The sequence below is a fragment of the Typopeltis vanoorti genome, chromosome 22, assembly GCF_054136105.1.
Source record: "Typopeltis vanoorti isolate ZY-2024b chromosome 22, IOZ_Tvanoo_1.0, whole genome shotgun sequence".
NCBI classification, from domain to species: domain Eukaryota; kingdom Metazoa; phylum Arthropoda; class Arachnida; order Uropygi; family Thelyphonidae; genus Typopeltis; species Typopeltis vanoorti.
In genome coordinates this window covers 94,248,412-94,265,785 of record NC_143570.1, presented here as the reverse complement: position 1 = coordinate 94,265,785, position 17,374 = coordinate 94,248,412, and the positions used below count along the sequence as shown (strand labels likewise).

The 17,374-nt window shown below is 37.6% G+C and overlaps 1 protein-coding gene across 1 annotated transcript in view; it reads left to right on the top strand.

The window, feature by feature from the left end:
* The window catches only part of LOC150094573 (integrin alpha-9-like), a 670,422-nt gene that overhangs the window by 559,822 nt on the left and 93,226 nt on the right, over nucleotides 1–17,374 (top strand). Inside the window, exon 22 of the mRNA XM_090411817.1 lies at nucleotides 247–354. Coding sequence (XP_090267943.1) covers nucleotides 247–354 — 108 coding nt within the window. The remainder of the gene's footprint in view (nucleotides 1–246; nucleotides 355–17,374) is intronic.

Sequence of the window (17,374 nt, the reverse complement as noted above, 5' to 3'; positions counted from 1 at the left end):
CTTCATTTACCTGTGAGATAAATCTTATTTGCATCCCATGAATTCCCTGTCCTAAACGAGTTGAGGTTGTTCTGAGTACTAAAGTTAGTGTCATTTAGTAGTTTTATTTAGTAAACTGATCAATATGTTAACACACACACCATTCTGATACACTGAACACTTATTTTAAATTGGTTTCTGTGTGGTGTGCAGTGAAGGCTGTCAAGTTTATACCTACAGTATAGATGTCTGTATTCATTATTTTAGGTGATAAAATACCTGTCTAGTCCAATTACGGAAGTGGAAGTAACTCTAAATATGCCAACTATGCTAAAAGGAAGCAACAATGAACTTATTTCTGTTGTTGGAGTAAAGGTATGTTGAAATATTTTGTTTAAAAATGAGAAATATTACTTTAGATTACTGAAAATAATGATGCTCCTAAAATGTTTACATTATGAAAAAAGCTAACCTATTTTTGTCAATGGAGCAGATCCTTTTTTAACAACTAGGCTTAAGTGTTGAATTTAATATGATTTAAAATAAAGGATATTAATTAACATACCTGTGTTTTGAAGGCCGAGAGGGAGGAAACTGACTAAAGACTTATTATTCTTATTATTTCCCAAGACCTCATGGAGTCAAAGACTCATCTGGGAGGTCCTTTTATCACACACATCTCATCATACCTTGTCTTAAACACACTCAAACTACTTGCAGACACCACGCTCTCAGGCAAGGCATTCCAATCATTCACAACTCTGCACGAAAAAAACCTGCCTCTCACTCCCCTACTCACACCCTCTTTATACAGTTTCCAGGGATGACCTCTGGTTCTCCCCTGATCTGCCACTATTCTCTGTAGAACTTCTTCACCATTGATCTTATAACAACCCCTTACCAACTCGTAGGTCTCTATCATATCTCCCCTCTTCCTTCTCTCCACCAGAAGAGATTACATCTTCTCAATCTTTCCTTATACTCAATTTCCAGAAGTCAGAAACTACCTTAGTCAGTTGCCTTTGGACCCTTTCCAACATCTCGTCATCCTTCTGAAAACCCAGTGACCAAATCTGGGCACCATAGTCCATGTGTGGCCTAATCCAAGCCTTATACAATGGAACAAGAATCTCCCTACTTCTACACGTCAGTGTCCTCCGCATCATTCCCAGAAGTCTTTGTGTTGTCTTCACAATTTTAGCTATGTGTCCCCTAAATTTTAGATCCTTATCCACTATCACCCCCCAGATCTCTTATTTCCTCTACCTCCAACAATATATTCTCACCAAGCATAAATTCTGCATCCCATCTTTGTTTTCCAAATTTTAAAACATTACATTTTGCATCATTGAACTCACATCCCCATTTGCTTGCCCAATCATTCTTGCAAGGCCACAACATCTTCACCACTCTTTATGATTCGACCCAACTTTGCATCATCTGCAAACAACTGAATATCTCCATCCAAATCTTCGCCAATATCATTAATATACAAGACAAATAGTAATGGCCTTAAAACAGATCCCTGAGGCACTCCACTAGTGACTTTCCTTTTCCTGGATATTGCACCCCCATACATAACCTGTTGATACCTATCAGATAGCCAGTCTCCAATCCAATGCACTAATCTAATATCCAACCCCATCTGTTCTAGTTTGATTGTCAACTTATCATGAGGTACTCTATCAAAAGCTTTTGTGAAATCCAAGTATATTACTGTGTATCCTTCTCCTCTGTCCAAGGAAGCAGTCACTTTATTGTAATAAGTAAGTAGATTACTAAAACATGACCTCCCTTTAGCAAATCCATGCTGTCCATCAAAGATTATACCATTGTTGTCAACCCAACTCTGGATCCTAGTTCTCACAAGCTTCTCCAACAACTTAAACACAACACCTGACACAGAGATAGGCCTATATTTGGTGTTTGATGCTTGAGTTCGATCACTTCCTTTATGAAGTGGCACAATCTTGCCCTTCTTCCACTCTTTAGGAACTTGACCAACTGCAAGACTCGTATTAAAAAAATATGTCAAGGCAGGTGTCAACTCTCTGGCACATTCCTTCAGAATACGCGGTGATATATTATCAAGTCCCACAGCTTTATTTACATCTAGTTTACTCAACTCCCCAAACACCTGTTGCTCACTTACAGTCAGTCTCTTCTCCCCATCATCAACTGCTCTCAATCTCTCCATGAAGTCACATTCACAAGATTGAAAGATTTTTATGAACTGCTCATTAAGTATCTCCACCACACATTCTGCAACAGCTGTCTTTATACCATTTCCTCCAATCAATGTCATCCTTCCATAATCATTCTTTATCTTTATGGCTACATATCGAAAGAACTCCTTAGGATTCTTTTTGGCTTCATTAGCTAACTGCTGTTCATACCTCTCTTTAGCTACTCTCACCAACCAAGTCACCCTCCTGGCCTGGTCTTTGTAGACTTCATGAAATTGGTTACTTCCACTTCTCTTATGCTGCCCCCACAATGCCCTTTTTTCTCTGTATCACATGCTTAATCTCTTTATTCATCCATCTCACACCTACCTTATTTAACCTTTTCACCTTGGAATACATTTAGACATTGCATCTACTAAATAGTTTTTGAAAATCCCCCAAGCTGCGTTGATCTCTTTTCCAGCTAACTCCTCATTCCATGCTACACCTGCAAGCTGTCTCCTGAGTTCTTCATAATCACCCCCCTTGTAGTGCCATGTATACCCTTTTTTCGCAGGGGTCCTTGCACTGCTGGCAACCACCCAGGTAATCACCTCATGATTTCAAGAATCAAGACTTGATTAGAGTCAAGATGGTATGCAATTTAAAGTGGTAGGTACAAGATAGCAAGAAGTTCAGAAAATACACGAAGATAAACAAGAATTTTAAACCAATAATGAAAAGTTAAAACCAAACAGATGGATTTGTAAACTTTGCATTTGAAAGAACCAAGAATAATAATAAAAATAAAAACCTATTATATACATAATAAGCCTGCAGATAACATGGGAGGTGTTGGCAAGTTTCATTACACTAAATTTTCATCAGATGAGTAAAACATAAACACAATAACTCAGGACAACATGCTACTATGTCATAGTTTAGTTTATAAGTTCACCTGATAGTCAGGATGCAACACCTGTTATATTGGTTCCACCAGTATAACAGGTGTTGCTTAATTGAACACATTCAAGAGTGTAATATTCTCATAACTACAATCTACTTTCCACCACAAAGAAAAACATATTAGAAACAACCAGAATCATAATGCTGAAATATCCTTGCATGCAATACAATATAAACATACCCGTGAAATCAAAATGGTTATCATTATCGATTTCCAAGAAAATGAATCCAAATGACGTTATTTTGAATGCTAGCAGTAAGAACCACCCAAAGTGCATAAACACATATAGACCCAGTTTACTATTCCTTCATGGCAATTACACAAAATAAATTACTCTCCTGTACTCCAAAACCACCCCAATTTCCAAATACTCTCAAACTAACCAAACTACTCCCAACACTGTACAAAATGGCCACATGACTGGCTCACAGTTTTCTGCTTTACTCATCTGATGATGTTTTAACACAACGAAACATCCAGCCTTCATGTTTGTTGCTGGCTTACTATGTATGTAATAAGTTTCTTTTCATTTCTTTCAAAATGCAAAGTTTACGAATTCATTTGTTTATTTTTAGCTTTTCCTCATTGGTTTAACATTCTTGTTTATCTTCATGTATCTTCTGAACTTGCTATCTCATATCCACCTTCTTAAATTGCATAGTGTCTTGGCCCTAATCAAGTCTTTAGTCACTGTTTCCACCATCTTTACCTTCGAGATGCAGGTATGTTAATTAATATCCTTCATTTTAAACCTTATTAAATTCAGCTGTGTTAAGCATAGTCATTAAATAACGGACTGCTTCATTGCCAAAAACAAATCTGAAAGTAAAAGTTTCGCTTTTACTTTCAGAATAAGAAATAAATTTCTCACTGTATCAAACCCAAAGACTTAAAGAATAGTTCATTCTGATTAGCTATTCCATAATCCATTCTAATGAACTAAGAAATAGTTAATTAGGATTTCATTGTAGCTGCATTTTCTTTGGCATACTTAATGGGATTTGAGTCGATAGTTTTTTCAGTATACAACCGTGTTAAAAAAAACTATTTTTATTATCCCGACGTTTCGATCTTCACATCAAGATCATCATCTGGCGCGTACATAAATATACAGGACAAGCTGAGTTACATCATTAACTGTAAGCTAGAGAAACAATGATTTGATCACATGTCATTCTACTGGCGTGACCTCTGGCGGAAAAAAAATTAAAATACAAAAAAAAAATAATAATAAATAAAATAAAATAAAAAATAAATTTTTACATCAAGCTAAATTCTATTTTTACAATGACAGGAATAAACATTCTTTTAGATGGTTTTCTCTCAGAAACAATTGGTGTTTCTGAAAAATTTTTAGTATTACAATTCTTATTTTTGATTTACAATACTGGATTTTCTACAGTCCTGTTTATAGTTGTTCTTGGTGAGGAAGGTCGAATATATACCTTCCATATGTTTGGGATTTTTAAAAACTCGTTGTTCATCGAAACGTCGGGATAGTAAAAAAAAATTTTTTTTAACACGGTTGTAAATTCCATAAAATTTTTAAAATGAATGCTGATCACCGTGTAACCCTAAAAGAAAGTTTTTTTCAGTATAGTTTTATCTATACTGAGCTTGCATTAGTAAAAATGATATTTTGCTTCTATGATCTAATTCCTATTATTATTATTCAGGCCTCCATTGAGTCAAAAGACTCATCGAAGGAGGTCCTTCCTAGGAAACACAGTCTATCATGCCACTCCTTAAATGCATTGACCGTTCTCGCTCTCATCACTCGATCAGGCAATGCATTCCATGGTTCAACCATCCTCCATGCAAAGAAACCACTCCTCACCCTCTTTCTTACAGCTTCCTTTCATAACGTCCAGGGATGGTCCCTTGTCATGACTCCTTCCTGCTGTTCAACCAAGCGAAAGAACTCCCCAGTGTCAACACTGTAACCACCTCTCAACAGTTTAAAAGTTTCAGTCATATCATCCCCTCCTTCTTCTATTCACCGAACTCTGCAGTCCACACTCCCTCAGCTGATCCTCATAACTAACATTGTACAGTCCTGAAACCATCTTTGTTATCCGCTTTTGTACCCTTTCCACAGTTAATTTATCCCCTTCAAATCCTCGGGACCAGATCTGAGAACAAAAGTCTGTGTGGTCTGATCAGAGTCTTATACAACGGAATGATAACCATTTTATCTCTGCAGGTCAGTGTCCTTCTCATTATTGCGGCACTCCTCTCCATTAACTTCACTACCTTTGCAATATATATCACCTAAATTTCAGGTTTCCATCAATCATAAACTCGGATCTCTTGTCTCTCCTACTTCCTCCAGTTTAATTCCTTCCATAGAGTATGCAGTGTCCCATCGATGTGTCCCAAACCTCAAGACCTTACATTTTGCTGCATTAAACTGACCCCCATTCATTTGCCCATCTATCTAGCTTATTTAAATCCTCTTGGGCTTCCACATCTGCACTATTACTAATAACCCTTCCCAGTTTCACATCATCTGCAAACAACTGAATATCCCCTTGCAATCCACAGACAATGTCATTGATATAAAGGTTAAACAATATAGGTCCCAGTAGTGATCCCTGTGGAACCCCACTTGTAACCTTCTGCATCTTTGATATTGCTCCACCATATGCAACTCTCTGATACCTATCAGACAGCCAATCCTGAATCCAGTTGACCAATCTGACATCCAAACCCATGTGCTGCAACTTGAATATCAGCTTGTCAAATGCCTTTGCTAAGTCTAGGAAAATATCAGTATATGCCTTTACCTCATCTAATGCTCTTGTAACTTTATCATAAAAGGCTAGCATATTGCTAAAACAAGAGTGCCCCTTCACAAATCCATGTTGACTTTCACCGATAACATTGCACTCATCTGCCCAATGCTGTATACGGTCCTTCACTACTTTCTCCAAGATCTTACTAACTACTGATGACACACAAACCGGCCTATAATTAGACACTTCCAGTCTGCTACAGCCCTTATGCAATGGCACTATCTTACCTTCCTTCCATTCCATGGGCACCTTTCCCACAGCCAGACTTTCATTGAAAAGCCAGGTCAAGGGCACTGTCAGTTCCTTAGCACATTCTCTCAAAACTTGTGGTGAAATACCATCCAGTCCCACAGTTTTCCTAACATTCAGAGTGCTCAGTATGTGGAACACACTCTCCTCCTGCACCTCTAAACCTCAAACCTGCAAACTGCTCTATCCCTCTAGTATTTGAATTGACTCCTCCAGGATGAAATACTCAAAGTGTTCATTGAACAATTTCATTATGTCCTCTGCATCAGTCACTCTATTTCCATTTTCACGATGGATAAAAATCATTCTTCCACTGGCATTTCTCCTCCTACTGGCCACATAGCTAAAAAAAAATTCCCTAGGATTTTCCTTGGATCTAAGAGCCAATCTTTTCTCATATTCCAGTTTCGCCTTCTTTACCATACTAGTCACTCTTCTGGCCTGTGTCTTATATTCTTCACGCATCCTCTCTTCATCTGTCTCCTTATATCTCTTCCATAGCCACTTTTTCGCATGTAGCTCCTGTTTAATATTGTTTGTCATCCACTTTACTCCAAATTGTGTCCTCCTCTTCACTCGTGGAATACAGCTTACCATTGCTGCTAACAAATATTCCTTCACAATTTCCCATGCACTAATGATATCCTGGCCTTCCAATTCCTCCCTCCACGAAACTTCCCCAAGTTGATGTCTAAGACTATTATAATCACCTGCTTTATAATTCCACATACGTTCCCGTTAATCTTTGATACTTCTGCATGTCTATTCATTTTCCAAGTCAAAACCATATGGTCACTCTCTCCAACTGGTAGGAGAGATGTCATCTCAGTTATTATCAGCTCTTCTGATGCTATAAGTAAATCCAAAACTCTTATACCTCTTGTTCTCCTCTGACACATGCTGCATAAGACATCTGTCCCTCAAGAATTCTACAAATTCCATTTCCTTATTGCTACATGCATCTTCCTCTCCCCAATCTATACTGCTGTAGTTAAAATCTCCCAAAGCAATCGTTCTTCTTGCACTTGCCACGCTCAGCTGTAGCAACATCTCCTGGTCCCCAACCTCTGTGGTCCTTGGTCTGTGGCAACACCCCACTAAATATCCTGTCTTGCCCACCTGCTCCTCACACCATATGCTTTCAAAATCATTAGTGTCACAACCTTCCTAAGCCTCCACTCTTAGAGGACATAGGTTGTCACTTATCATAAGCAGTACTCCATGACCATACTTTCCCTTCCTATCCTGCTGAAAAAAGCTGTACCCAGCAACTTCTATTCCTGTTATTATATCCTCTTCTGTCAACCACATCTCTGTGATCCCAATAATCTATGGCCAGGCTGATGCTATCAGTGCGACCAATTCCTCTCCCTTATTCCGAATACTCCTGCATTGGCATAAAGCATAAAAATGCCATTGTTTCTATACCCAGCATTATCCCCTCTAGATTCCACTGGGTTCAGTGTTACCTGATGTTTCCCCCTTCTCCCAAGTATCCATTCCCACAAGAGGCCACCCCTGCTACCATCCACACTGGGACACACTGACTCGTATTATAGGAACATTTGTCATAGAAGCCTAATATCAGGTCGTTCACACTATAATGTGAACGACCGTATTATGGGAAATTGAAAAGTCATAAGTATTAAATATTAGCTTAAGTATTTAAGTAACCTCTTGGTCAAACAGGTTTTTTTTAATAAGTGGCTTCTATTTCTATGTCAATAAATCTTATTTATCTTCATTTTAAACCTGATTTTCTGTGCTTCAGTACTTGAAAGAATATGTTTCTCTTTCAAAAATTGGGAGCATGGAACATTCAAAAATTAATTCACTCATTCTTCAAAAAAAAAAAAAAAAAAAAAAAAAACCTGCTTGACCAAGCATAAACAAGTTGCTTCCATAACTAAAGTAATTAAATTTATTTGACAGAAATATTTATCATTATAACAATCACTCATGGACACAGCAGACCACTAGAGGTTTCACATAATAACTTTTCACTCTTGCTTTCTCTCTGTACTAGGTTCTGCAGATTGTTTTCACAACTTTACTCGTAACTCTAAATCAGTTAAGAGAGTTTTAGATGTGATATTAGTATATTTTTTTTTTATAAATTTTATTTCCTACTGCATCTTATCTAGGATTAAGACCAAGCTACCAAATTTGTGAATACTAGTTAAGGTATAGCCTAATCGGAGCTGTCCACGTGGAAACAATCACCTGTTTGTCCCTGTTTATCAGTGTCCTCTTCACTATAAAAGCAGTCTGCTGTTTGTCTTCATTACCATTACAGTGCATCCTCAGAACCTCATAACCTATCCAAGATGCTATGCCTGTTCTGCATCCTGAAATATAGTCCAGTAAAAAACAGTATTCAGCTTTCATCTCTAAATTTCACAGTGCAAAATATTATATATACCTTCACTGAATTGACATTCCAACAAGCCTGCCTGCATCATCAGTTGATTTCAATAATTATAAAGGGTCATCTCATTAGCTGCATTGCTGATAATTTTCTATGGCCAAGTCAAAAAATGAACATCTTCCTGAAACTCATTCATGGTGTCCTTTACACATAGATTAAGCAGCAGCTGATCAAAGAGAAAGCCCTATGGTGCCCAACTTTTATTATCCCAAAATCACCATGGAGTCAGACTCATCACAGGAACACTTTGTCATACGCACAGCTCATCATACTGTGTTTTAAATGCATTCAAATTCTCTGCAGACACTCACAGGCAGTACAGTCACAACTCTTCATGCAAAAAACATGCTTCTCACTCCCTTGTTCACGCCCAACTTATACAGATTACAGGGAAGTTTCCAATTATATTTCTAACCAATTAAAAATTGGTTAGAAATAGAATACAGGACTGGGTTAATGGACATAAGATACTCTATGATGGTTACCATGGTTTTATGAAGGGGAGAGGTCTTGTTTTAGCAATCTGCTAATGTTTTATGATAAGGTGATTTTCTTATTTTATGATTCTTCTTTATCCAACACAGATGTGTTGGATAAGGGAGAATCACATCCAGTGATATTCTTGGACTTTGCAAAAGTGTTTGATAATTACCACATAAGTTGGTGCACAAACTGCAGAGGATAGTAATAGATAGCACATTGGTTAGATGGATCTGAGATTGGTTCTCTGAATGATGCCAGTTGCATATGATGGAGCAGTGTCTCAGAAAAGGAAGGTGACAAGTGGTGTGCCTCAGGGTTCTGTTCTTGAGCCCCTACTGTTTAACTTATTTGTTAGTGGTATTTCATGTGGATTGACTGGAGATCTTCAAATGTTTCCTGATGATGCAAAATCGATGGTAATGCTCTATAGGAAGATTTGAATAGACTTTTAACTTGGACAAATGAGTGGGGTTACAGTTTTAATATTAAAAAATGCAAGGTGTTACACTTTGGAATACAGAGATGTAAGGCTACTGTGTTGGTGGAGTTGTACTTCAGGAAGTGGATGAGATTTCAGATCTTGGAGTGCATTGTGAATACAGGCAGTGTAAATAACTTCAAAGCTCATTATGATAGACATTTTGCTTCTTGATTAGTTTGACCCATGATTTGAGTCCCATGATTAGTTTGACTCCATGGAGGTAACCAAAATATTACCACATGATAAGTTGATAGTCCAACTAGAGCAGATGGGATTGAATATTAAATTATTGCATTGGATTGCAGATTGGCTATGTGATAAAAGTATAAAAGTCATTAGTGGAGTGCCTCAGGGTTTGTTTTAGGGCTATTGCTGCTTATCCTTTATGTTAATGATATTGTGAAGATTTGAATGGGGAAATTAATTTGCTTTGCAGTTGATGCAAAGTTAGGAAGAACTATGAAGAATAGAGTAGATGTTGTGGCTTTACAAGATGATTTGAACAGACTGAATGAATGGGTATGAATGAGAGTGGGGATGCTAGTTCAAAGTGTAAGGTTTTAAAATTTGGAAAAGAAAGATGGGATGCAGACAATCAAGTTTACACTAGGTCGGGATATGTTGTTGTTGGTGGAAAAATAAGAGATCTACAAGATTGCTGATGATTGAGATCTAAAATTTAGAGGATACATTGCCAAAACTGTGAGGACAGACAACAAATTCTTGCAATGATGCAGAGGACACTGACGTTTATAGAAGTAAGGAGATTCTAGTTCCATTGTATAAGGCCTTGATTAGGCCATATATGAACTACTGTGCATAGATTTGGTCACCTGGTGTTCAAAAGGATGATGCCATGTTGGAAAGGGTCTAAAGTTGGTTGACTAAGGTAGTTTCTAGTCTCTAGAATGTTGCATAGGAAGAAAAGTTGAAGTTGCAATTTACAGTCTAGTGATAGGAGGAAGAGGGGATGATATGATAGAAATGCATAAGTTGATAAGAGGAGAGGTTTTCCAGAAAGGCGGGAGATGGGGAGAGAACAAGAGGTCATCTGTGGATGCTATATAAAGAGGGTATGAGCAAAGAGGTGAGAATGCCTTAAACACATTCAAATTCTGAAGAGAATTTGAATGTGTTTAAGGCATGATATGATGAGCTGTGTATATGACAAAAGGGACATCTTGCAGTGGGTTCTTTGACTCCATTGTCTTGGGATAATAGTTATAATAATTCTGGATTAGTGAGTTGGATAGGTGATTAGTTGTCAGATACCAGAAAACTGTGTATGTGAATGCAGTATTCAAAAAGAGAGAAATTCACTAGTGGTGTGCTACAGGGGTCTGTTTTGGAGCAATTATTGTTTAATTTATATAGTTATGATATTGGGATGGGTTTAGCTGGAGGTAATGCATAACAGATGATACAGAGTTGTGGATAAAATTGAGCAGTCAAGTAGATGCTGTGATTGTACAGGAAGGATTTGGATAAATTGTGTAAGTGTGCTGCAAGAGAATGGAGCAACCTTATGTGTTCAAGTACGGGTTGAAATTTGGTATCAAAGATGGGATGCAAAGTATAAAATTGGTTGGGAAATTTTAAAAAGAGGTGTAGTAGATAATAAATCTGGAAGTGGTGGTTTACAAGAACCTGAAGTTCAGAGGCCACATTGCAGTAAAGTCATCACATCAGATTATGGCAATCATGCAGAGGACCTTCACCTGCAGAAATAAGTAAGTTATAGGCCTATTGCATTATGTCTTGAATGGATTATTGTGCACAGATATGGTCACCTGGTTTCATGGGGGATGAGGATATATTGGAATATCTAAGATTGCCTAATGTGGTTTCCAGTCTGTGGGATGCGTGGTATGAGGACAGAGTGAGGGAATGCAATTTGCATCTCCTGAGTAAAAGGAGGGATATGATTGAGACATATCAACTGGTAAGGAGTTATCAGATTAATATGGAAGAAATTTTTATAGTCTTTAGGGAGACAGGGTTAGAACAAGAGGTCATCCTTAAAAACTATAAAGAGGGGGTGAACAAGGGGATGAGGAGCTTGTATTTTTGCATGGAGTTGTTAAGCAGAATGTATTGTCTGATATTGTTGCGAGTGCAGAAATATTGAATGAGTTTAAAGTATGGTTTGATTAACTCTATGTATAGCAGTGCAGATGATGCATGGATTATAATAAGTCTTTTTGACTCCATGGCAATGGAGTTATGTGCAGCCATCTTCTAAATACCTTTGTAAAATCCATATATACCAGGCTATAAGCATTCAGCCATTGCTTCAAGACATCTTTATAAGGACTTTTTCAACTAATGGTGAATTAGCCAGTCTGTTATAGAGGTAGTAGAGTTCTTTTCTCCCAGAAACTTCAGCTTTACATCGCCCAAACAGACAAATTGGCCTGAATGAATGGAAAGAAATTCTATGTAGCAAGTAATGATGGCATAATGTATAGAATTGAATGATCACCTACGATTCCTCACACTCCATAAAGGTGCCATGTTAATAATAATGAAATGTAAGTAGATCACTAAAACAAGATCATTCCTATTCACCTAATCTTGTATCCTAATTCTAACCATCTTCTCAAAACCTTAATCGTCGCTCCATAAAAGTTGGTCTGCATTTTAAGGTGCCTACCTCAATATTTTATCTTCATTTCATTACATTCTTCTCCAACAAGAAGACTCAGCTGAAATGAAGGTAAAATATTCTAATAATATACCACCTCAGTTCCAAACATCAGAGGTTTGCCAAGATAATCAAGCTTTTTTTATTTTATGCAGATATATATACTCCCCAGTCTCTCACCTACTACATTTCTAACTGCTGAGCTGAAAACATGTCACAAGCACCACATGTCACAAAATCCTGAAACCAATTATTATAATAAGCAAAGTGCCTTGTAAATTTAGAACTAATACTATAATAATTTATATCAAAACTTGTCTTTTTTTGTCCAAAACTACTATGTTAATGCATCCCCAAGGTTTTTACAGGTTATTCAATACTATCAAAGCACAATCCTGCCTTATTTTCCAGAATAAGGATCTTCCACCTTACTTTTGATAATATTCCAGTTTCTAGTCATCATAACATTCTTCTTTTCTTCAGTTAACTTTCATATCTAGCCTATCCTCACACATACACATTGCACTCATATTCTCTTTGGCCTCCAAAAAACTTTGTATCCTCTTCTGCTCAAAATACTACTTTGTGCTCACACAACTCCTAATACTTTATAAATACCAAACCCACCCTGACTTAGAATACTGTTCCCACACATTTGAGGTGGTATACCAAAAACCTCCCCAAGAATACATGATACTATCCAGAAGAGGACTATGTGATTAAAAGATTATCCCTCCATCACAAACTACCTCCAGTCTTTCTCAGAAATCCTCTGTTTCAGCACTGTCTATTTTCAAGATATTTTCATGGGTACTGTGCTCCAACAAACTGACCATTCTATTCCTCCACTTTAATTACATAGGAAGATGAGCAGTTAATGATCAACATCCATACACAACTGAAACAATTTCTCATTCTCTTGTTTTATTCCATCTACCTCAGCTGTTTAGAACAGCTTTTTCCATGCTGTTTCTCTTAATGAATGTAACTTCCAATTTTCTAGACAGCATTTCTAGATGTTTTAGTTCTAAATTTACAAGGCACTTTGCTTATTATAATAATTGGTTTCAGGATTCTGTGGCATGTGGTGCTTGTGACATGTTTTCAGCTCAGCAGTTAGAAATGTGGTAGGCGAGAGACTGGGGAGTATATATATCTGCATAAAATAAAAAAAGCTTGATTATCTTGATATCAGCTTATATTTAAGTAGCTGTGGCAGGTGTCAGAAACAAGTGAATGCCAGCAGAGAAAGATGAACAGCATGATCAAGGGTGAGGAAGATTAATGTCATGTGAAAATGGAAGTAGTAGATTTACAGGATGATGATGATTGGGGTGGGTCATTGTTGAGTCAGACTAGGTTGCTTGGAGAGGGAGATAGAAACAATGCAAGAAGAGATGGAGCATTGAAGAATAAGCTACAAACATGAAAGAGGATATGATGTTGCTGGATTTCTGACTGATGTCAGACAAACAAGAGAAGTGAGATGGTTATGGCAATGAGGAGAGTGAGGAGTACCAGAAGACAAAGGGTAAGGGAATTGAGAGGAAGGGAAATAAATAAAAGTGCAAGAAGAGAGTCAGAGGAGAGGCAGGAGCTAGGGATGGAGTGATGAGAAGACAGAAAAGTGGGAGTGCAGGGGGAGTAGAGAGAGAGATGTAGGTGAGCAAGAATTGAATGGAGCAGTGAGAGGTGAGATGTATGGAGATAGGATGATTTGTTTAGTGCAAGATAGAATGCTAGAGGGAGTGCTTGCCTGGAGTAATGCTAGAGTGTGACTCTAGCAATTAAGGAAGGTGAAAGAGTGGATGACATAATTGATGGAAGGTACAAATGACCTGAAGTAGTGTAAATCAGGTAGTGGGAGATTTGAGGTTTATTCTTGAGGTTGTACAACAGAAGTGTGTGAGAAGGAAGACGGTAAGTGTTTATCTAGATGTGATAATATAGAAATGAAAAGAAGAGCATCAATAATGAATGGCATCATAGCAAGAATGTGTTGAAAGAGGGGAATGGGTTATGTGGATGCTTCAAGTTCATTTGAGGATAGAAAGCTGTATGGGAGGTATGGACCACATTTGAATAATGAAGGATATAGATATTTGGAGAGTGTTGTTCTTGGAGCAAGTGAGAGTATTAGTTTGAAGGTGGATGGAAGCAGGGGTGGCCTCTTGTGGGAAAAGTACTCGAGAGATAGGGCATCATATGGTAATTTTCAGAGTCAATGGAGCCTGGAAGAAATAAGCATAGAAATACTGACAATTCCTTGATGTTTCTTTATACAAATGCTAGTAGTATCAGGAATAAAGAAGATGAATTAGTGGCATTGATAGCCTTAGCTGCTCCAAAGATTATAGAGATCAGCAAAATATAGTTGACAAAAGAAATACTAATAGAAATGGAAGGGTATAGTGTATTTCACAGGATAGGAAGAGCGAACATGGTGGTGGAGTATTGCTTATGATAAGAGATGAGTTATGTACTCTTAGAGTGGAGGAGTAGGAGGGAAATGATACTAATGGCTTGAGAGTATATAATGTGAGGTGGTGGATAGGAAGGTCAGGATATTTAATGGGATATTATTATAGGCCAGGGAATTCAGAGATTGAGGAACAGGAAATGTTTAGCCAGTTCAGGCAAGTCCAAAATGATTACTCATTAAGGGAAATTTTAACTATAGCAGTATAAACTGGGAAGAGGAAATAGAATGTAATAGTAAACAAATGAAATTTCTGAAATTCTTGAGAGACAAATAACTCGGGCAATATGTAGTAGAAGAAACAAAAGGCTCAGGAGCTTAGGATTTCCTCCTGACATCAGAGAACCTGATTGTAACTGAAATGCCATCCCTGCCTGCAGATGGAGAGAGTGACTGACATGTTCCTGACTCGTGGGATAAGTAGATGTGGAGGTATTGATAAGAAAGGAATTTATGTGGAATTATAAGGCAGGTGATTATAATAATCTTAGAAATGAGCTTTGGGTAGTTCTGTGAGTACCCCGTGTGGTGACCAGGGTTAAAGAATAGTCCCAATATAGCCCATGCATGTCATAAAAGGCGACTAAAATGGGTACCCAATACCCGGGGGTATAGCCGGGTTCCTTCTTGTAAGGTTGGGCGCAGGGCTAACAACCCTGTCCTGTAAAAACTCATTTGTTAAGAAAGTTAAAAGGAAAATTAGCCAGACGGACTTTCTGGGACAACAGAAAAAGGATTATGAATATTGGTTTGGAAGCTGGAATGTCTTGAGCCTGAACAGACCAGGAACATAGAGTGCGGATAACAGCATTGCAGGAGGTGAGATGGAAAGGAAGTGACATATTTGATACCAGAACACATACTATTTTTTACAGTGGAGGAGATCAAAAAGCCTTTGGCACCGCATTTTTGGTTAATAAAAAATGAAAACACTTGGTTCTTGATTTTAGACCAGTAAATGAATGACTTTGTGTACTGAGAATAAAGTTTAAGATATTCAATATTTCACTTATATGTGCACACGCACCAACTGAGGACTCTTGTGAAGAAGACAAGATAAATTTCTATGAATTATTGAAGATACATGATCAGGTACCGAGGGTGAGGAGTGGTTTCTTTGCATGGAGGGTGGTTGAACCATGGAATGCATTGCCTGATGGAGTGGTGAGATCAGTAACGGTCAATGCGTTTAAGGAGTGGTATGACAGACTTTGTGTTTCCTGGGAGGAACCTCCCTCGATGAGTCTTGATAGACTTGTGTTTCTTAGAAAGGACCTCCCACGATGAGTTTTTTTTACTCCATGGAGGCCTGATTAATAATAATATTAAACATTGCTTCTACTAGATAGTTCTTGAATATCTCCTAAGCTGCATTGATCTCTTTTCCAGCTAACTCTTTAATCCATGCTACATTGCAAGCTGTCTCTGAGCTTCTCATAATCACCAGCCTTGTAGTTCCACATATACCCTTTCCTCACAGAAGTCCTAACACTGCTGGCAACCACCTAGGGAAATTTGACACCTCATTTATAATAACTTTCATCTGACAATAGCTGTCAGATTCTACTTCTCCCTCAGAAAGTCAAGCTCGTTTTCCTTACTTTTGGTTGCTATCTTATCATCCAAGTCTATATTGCTATAATTAAACTCATCCTTTTCTTATTTGCTTATCTAATTTGATCATACATTTCACTACCATCGATATTACCAGGTCTATACCAATATCCAACTAAGTATTTCATTCTATTTACCTCTGTCTCACACCATACTACCTGAAAACCGCTGCCACTATTTCCCTCTTACATCACTAACTTATATGAACATAAAACGTTTTGTATTATCAATAGCACTCCTTTTTTTTTTTACCTTTTCTGTCTTCAAGAAATACTTCATATTCTTCCATCTCTTTTCCTGTCAGGATGTTGTCCTCATCCACCATCTCTCATTTATTCTCACCTATCACTCTGCACTTATTCCAACTATTTTTGTGTGAACATACTCAATCAATGCAACCATTTCATTTCCCTTGTTTCTTCTACTTCTAGCATTCATCTACAAACATAACAGCTCATTCCTGAATCTATAACAAGTTTCTCTGATGCCACTTATTAGATATGACTACTCCATACCTTCTGTATTCCATTTCTTTTTCTCCATACTCTTCCAAGAAGAACCATCTTCAAAGCCAACTGTTTTCCTCACCTCCAGGCCATCGACATTCTCTTGTTCACAGACACATTCATGTCCTCTTTAAGCATCAACCTTTCTCGTGCTATATTTCCCTGTCCACACTGAGTCACCTGATTTCCCTATTTGTTCTGCATACTTGTTCTCTCATTTTCTACACTCAAGCTACCCATTTCATTCATAAGTACTGATTCAATCTCTCCTTCTTTGCTCTCGCACTCTTTCATATTGCTTCTTACTTGCTTAGATTCATTCTCTGCACTCATTGTTCTTCCATCTCCATTCACTATCTGCACTCATTGCTCTCCAGCAGACTCTCACCAAAACCATTCAAATGTTGGTTATCATTTTTATACAATTCAATTCATCCTGCAAACTCTTTCCACACATTAACAAACTGCTCCTTTCTCCTCATACATTTCCACTAACCTATCATTCATAATCTGCTCTCTGCCTTATCTCATCACTGTCATACCTGTTTTTTTTTATTATTATTATTTTAGCAGTACCTATGGCA